Genomic DNA, 5599 nt, shown 5'->3' on the forward strand with positions numbered 1-5599 from the left:
CTGGGACCAAGATCCTTTTATCTCCATATCCTTGAGTAGCTGAGACCACAGGTATGTGCCACCTTGCTCAGATTTTTTTTTTTTTCCCAGTCCTGCAGCTTGAACTCAGGGCCTGGGCACTTCAAGGCTAGCACTCTAGCCACAGCGCCACTTCCAGCTTTTTCTGTTTATGTGGTATTGAGGAATTGAACCTAGGGCTTCATGCATGCTAGGCAAGCACTCTACTACTAAGCCACATTCCCAGCCCCTAGCTTGTTTTTGAGATAGGGTCTTGCTAACTTTTTGCCTTTAACTATGATCTTCCCATCTCTGCTTCCTGTAGATGTAGCTGAGATGATAGCTGTGTGCTATCATGCCTGGATAACTACTCCTTCATATAATTGTTCAACATGAAGACGTTACCCCAAGAGGCCAGACCTGGCCATGCTGGCCCTGACTTGGGTTGGGGTCCTTCCGGGAGCCAGGAAGGGGGAGTCATCTCTTGTGGCAACCTGGTCTCCATGGTAACTTGGCTCCCTCCTTGTGACATCTCTGAGGGCTGCCTGCCTTTCTCAGCTGGAAGAGCGAGGGGAGGCCAGACATGGAGGCCGACCCTCCGCTCAGATCCAGCCTCCTGGGGGTTCTGCTGCAGGTTGGGCGGCTTTTAGCTTTGGTGAGTTGGGGATGGAGGACAGGGCAGCTTCTCCCAGCCACCTCAGCAAAGGCACACAGGCCCAGGGGACCCAGAGGAACTGCTCCCCAATGTCACTCTCCCATGCCTGTCACCTTTCGCTGTTCCCAGTGTCACTTTGTCCCTGGCTGTCCTGAGATACAGGGATGATCTTCAGATCTCAGCCTCCTGAGTAGCTGGGATGACAATTGTGATCCTCAGCTGGGCACTGGTGGCTGACACCTGTAGTGCAGGGGGCTGTAGTGCAGGGGGCTGAGATCTGAGGATCGCTGTTCAAAGCCAGCCCAGGAAGAAAAGAAAAGTCCAGGAGTCTGCAATTAACCACCAGAAAACCAGAAGTGGTGCTATGGCTCAAGTGGTAGAGTGCCAGCCTTGAGCATAAAAGCTCAGGGACAGTGTCCAAACTCTGGGACACACCACACACACAGAGTTGTGATCCCGAGATCTCAACCCTCCTGTGTAGCTGGGATTACAGGTGTGACCATGGCACCTGGAAGCCCCGTTTTTCTCTCCGTGGAGGTGAGTGGCGCTGGGCAACTGGTGGTGTCCTGCTCCCCTTCTCCCGGCAGCTGGTCCGGAATCGCGTGCACCTATACAGCTTCCTGTTGGTGAAGATTGGCCTCTTCCGGTGTTGGGTGTTGGGGCTGGCACAGGAGGCCCGAGGCTCCGGCAGCACCCAGGCCTACCTGTTCCCGGATGCTGACGCCTGCTCCCTGGGCCAGGCTCTGCGAGCGGGGCTGACTCTGCTATGGGTTCCCGTGTGGCTGCTGCTGTGGTGGCTGCGGCTGGTGTGGGCTTCGGGGCTGGGCTGGGTGGGGACCCTGGGCCTCGCCCTGCAGCGCCTGGGCGCCTGCCAGTGGCGGGGCCTGCCGGTGGTCACGTGGAGGGAGCTGCTTCTCACCTGCCTGCACAGCCTGATGCTGGTGGCCTTGCTGCTGTTGCTGCTGCCCTGGAGACTGTTCCAGAAGGTGAAGCGCTTCAGCTTGGGCTGGCTGCCTGGACAGGTGGGTTGGGGTATGGCCCAGAGGAGGTGGGTGTGGCTGGACTTGGGCGTGGCCAGGGCCTGGGTGGGGCCAGGGTAAGTGACCAGGCAGTGTCCAGGCCAGAATGGGGCGTGGCCACCGCAGGGCGGAGCTTGGTGGGGCATGTCTGCAGGGGTGTGGCCTAGGCTTGTGCCAGGGTGGGTATGGCCAGGGCCTGGGTGTGGCCAGAGTGAGTGTGACCAGGCAGTGTCCAGGTCAGAATGGGGCGTGGCCACCACAGGGCGGGGCTTGGTTGGGCAGGTCTGTGGGGGCGTGGTCTGGGCTTATGCCAGGTGGGCGTGGCAAGGGGCAGGACAAGGCCGGGGAGTGCGGGGTCACGACGGGCGGATGTGGTCGACATGGGCATGGCACAAGCAGGGCGAGGGCGCTGTGGGGCAGTGGGGGCTCTGGGTACCCCCAGTGGGGGCTCGGGGTACCCCCGGGGTTCACCTGCCTGTCTTGCTGTCCAGGGCCTGCTGTGGGAGCCCCTGGGGCAGATGCAGCGGCTGTACTGGTGGGCGCAGCGTGGGGCGGCGCTGGCCTCCTGGCACCTGGCCTACATCATCACCTGGACCACCTGCCTGGCCTCCCACCTGCTCCAGTCTGCCTTTGAACACACAGCTCAGCTGGCCCAGGCCCAGGACGCTGACTCTCAGGAGGCCACGGGGTCCTTGCTGGAGCCTCCACTGCCTGAGGCCTCCACCCCCAAGGCTGAGCCCACCCTGCCCGAGCCCAGAGGTCCTGGAGAATAAACGTGCCTGCATCTGTCTGTGGTCTGCCCCGGCTCAGGAGCTCACCGCCCTGCCCCGACCGGGCTGGGGGCCGTTGGCCATGACAGGGGGAACAGCTGGAATGACTGCAGACATCGCCCAGGGCCCTCCAAAGGAAACCACAGCCCCTATCCACAGTCGGATAGCAGACCAGCGCCTAGCAACCGGCATCTGGATTTTATTAGCCCCATTTCCAGATGAGAAAATTTGAGTCCAAAGGGTTAAACCTTCCCAGGGCCCCAGAACCAAGTTAAGAGCTGAGCCAGTGCTTTTGTCTCTGCCAGATTCCTAACTTTGTGTGGGCTCTTGTTCCTCTTGCCCAGGTCCTTTGGTGCCCAGGTCTTTAGAGGATACTGCAGTAATAGGCACCGGCCTCTGGGCGGCACCAGGGCCTCATATTTCAGAGAGGAAGAAAATTATGAAGTCACTTCTAAGCAAGTTGCAACTTGTTCATTCACACTGCTTATTCACCTATCTGCCCCCATAGAGCCACCCACCTACGCGCTCATCCATCATCCACCCACTTACTCATCACCCATCCATCCATCCATCCATCCATCATTATCATTCATCCATTGTCCATCCACCCATCATCTATCCATTGTCCATCCACCCATCATCTATTCATTGTCCATCCACCCATCATCTATCCATTCATTGACCATCCATCCATCATCTATCCATCGTCCATCCATCCATCCATCTAGCCATCTACCCATTGTCCATCCATCCATAATCCCACCCACCATCTATCTATACATCATCCACCCACTCATCTGTTGAGCTACAATTTATCTCCCTGGGGCACAGGAAATCATAGCCAATCTCCACATTTACTAAGGACAGGGTCTATCCACTGCCTCTCTACCCTCTGGGCTGGCGGTTTGCACTAGCTGGGGCAGGGAGTAGGAGATAACATTATGTATGTGATATTTCTTCTAACTTGTTTTTTAGTAGTCCTAGGGGTGCTGTATATGCTTCCAGCCCCATTTTTCAGTTTTTATTTTGGGCTTGTGGCGGGATCCACCTATTTTAACTCCCAGTGGCTGCTGGGAAGGCACCTCTGTTCCCCTAATCTTGGCCTCCTGTATAGCTTAGAAATGTGCACCACTGGGGCTGGGAATGTGGCTTAGTGGTAGAGTGCTTGCCTAGCATGCACAAAACCCTGGGGTAAATTCCTCAGCATCCCATAAACAGAAAAAGCAGGAAGTGGTACTGTGGCTCAAGAGCTAGAGCACTAGCCTTGAGCAAAAAGAAGCCAGGCACAGTGCTCAGCGACAGCACTGGCAATAAGAAGTGTGCACCACTGTGCCCAGCTATGAGTTGGGAATGGGGCTCTCAAAATTTTTTTTTTGCCCAGACTGGCCTTTGATCCTCCCATTTGCAGCCTCCTACGTAGCCAAGATTATAGGTGTCACCTAACATTTATTGTAATAAACCCCCAAATGGAGGGCTAAGGCCAAAATATCTTCCCTTCTCTGCTATATGTTTCTTTCCAGGGGAGCTTGTTTGCATATAGTGAATTTTTCAGGGCTCAGAGAATCTGCTGCAATGTTAATGAGGCTACTTTGGCTATTGCTGCTTTGTCTATGACAGTATGGCACCCACCCTGGTCCTTTTCAGTGGCTGCATGAAGGCTGGCATGTCTGCTCTGGGTTTGGAGACCTTGGGGTGCAGGCTGGGAGGGGGAGCTGCCCGGGGAGCTGCCCTCTCACCTTTGCATGCTCTGTGCCCTGCTCCTGACACTCCCTGGGAAGCCCTCTGGGTCCTCACACAGCCAGAGGGAGCCTGGGCATGGGACTGCAGGGAGGGGCTCCAGGCTGGGGCAAGGGCTGGGAGGCAAGAGGTTGAGAAGTTGGGACCAGAAGGAGAGAGTTCTACCTTAATCCTCCTGTATTTGTTTAAAAGTAGAAAGGAAAATGTCAATATCATGCATCTAATCTCACTGCCCAGGCTTGTACCAGCCTCCAGTCTAGAATGGAGGGAGGGATGGATGCACAGCTGCATGGATGTGCAGATGGGTTTGTGGATGAGTGGACTCATGTATGAACGAGTAGAAGAAAGTGGATGAATATATGGATGGGTGGATGGATGGAGGGATATATGGATAGATAGAAGGATGATGGAGGGTAGGCACTTTTTTTTTTTTTTTTTTTTTGGCCAGTCCTAGGGCTTGAACTCAGGGCCTGGGCACTATCCCTGCCTTCTTTTGCTCAAAGCTAGCACTCTACCACTTTGAGCCACGGCAGCACTTCTGGCTTTTTCTGCTTATGTGGTACTGTTTATGTGGCTCAGGGCTTCATGCATGCTAGACAAGCACTCTACTACTAAGCCACATTCCCAGACCACAGATGTATGGTTAAGAGGATGGATGGATGGATGCTTGCACCTCTCTGTACTAACAGGTAGCACAGAGACACACTGGATTCTGCAGGGAAATGGCCACCGTGGCCAGGCTTGTGTGTGTGTGAGACACACTGGTGAGAAGACTCAAGTCTCGGTGCTACGGTTGCTCAGGGCTGCGAGCAGGTTGGAGTCCCTGCCTGGGAGACCTCCTGAACCTAGCGTACTGACACTGTGCTGGGAAGGAAGAATGTTGCAGGCTGTGGCCCCACATTGCCCTCTTGTGGTAGGAGCTTGGACAGACCTCAGCCTCCGTGGACTTGCGGCTCCTGGCCATGGTGGCTCCTCTGTGCTCTGGGCAGGGCCAGTGGCTGGGCTCTGGGACACAGGCCAATCCTGTTGTTCTCTGGAGGGGTGCAGCCCGGCCACTAGGGCTAGACTCAGGCCATTCCCTGCATGGCCAGAAGACCCAAAGAGAAAGCTGGAGGGGGGCTGGGTGCTTGGGTCAGGGATAGGGGATCCCCAATGGGAGAGCCATAACTGGGGGCTTCCGTGCCCGAGCCTTACTCGGAGGCCCCATGTGGAAGGTGGCCTAGGTTGGAGTCTGGACAGCTTTCCTGAGCACTCAGCCCCTCAGCACAGGGCCGGCACCAGTGAGATCTGTCTCCCTGTCCCTGGGTTGTCACTGCTTATGCCTCTGGGGCTTGAAAGGGAGTCATCGTGTGTGTGTGTGTGTGTGTGCCACGTGCAGGCAAGTGCACCGCCAGTACTGGGGATTGAACTCAGGACCTATG

At 56.1% G+C, this 5599-nt stretch overlaps 1 protein-coding gene across 1 annotated transcript; it reads left to right on the plus strand.

The window, feature by feature from the left end:
- The first annotated feature begins 580 nt into the window (after positions 1-580).
- Positions 581-2444, plus strand: Tmem270 (transmembrane protein 270). The gene is made up of 3 exons (XM_048369310.1): positions 581-652; positions 1240-1674; positions 2163-2444. Exons 1-3 carry the CDS (start codon positions 581-583, stop codon positions 2442-2444), a joined length of 789 nt encoding a protein of 262 aa, XP_048225267.1.
- The last annotated feature ends 3155 nt before the right edge of the window (positions 2445-5599 follow it).

The sequence above is a fragment of the Perognathus longimembris genome, chromosome 1 (genome assembly GCF_023159225.1).
Source record: "Perognathus longimembris pacificus isolate PPM17 chromosome 1, ASM2315922v1, whole genome shotgun sequence".
Classification (NCBI taxonomy): domain Eukaryota; kingdom Metazoa; phylum Chordata; class Mammalia; order Rodentia; family Heteromyidae; genus Perognathus; species Perognathus longimembris.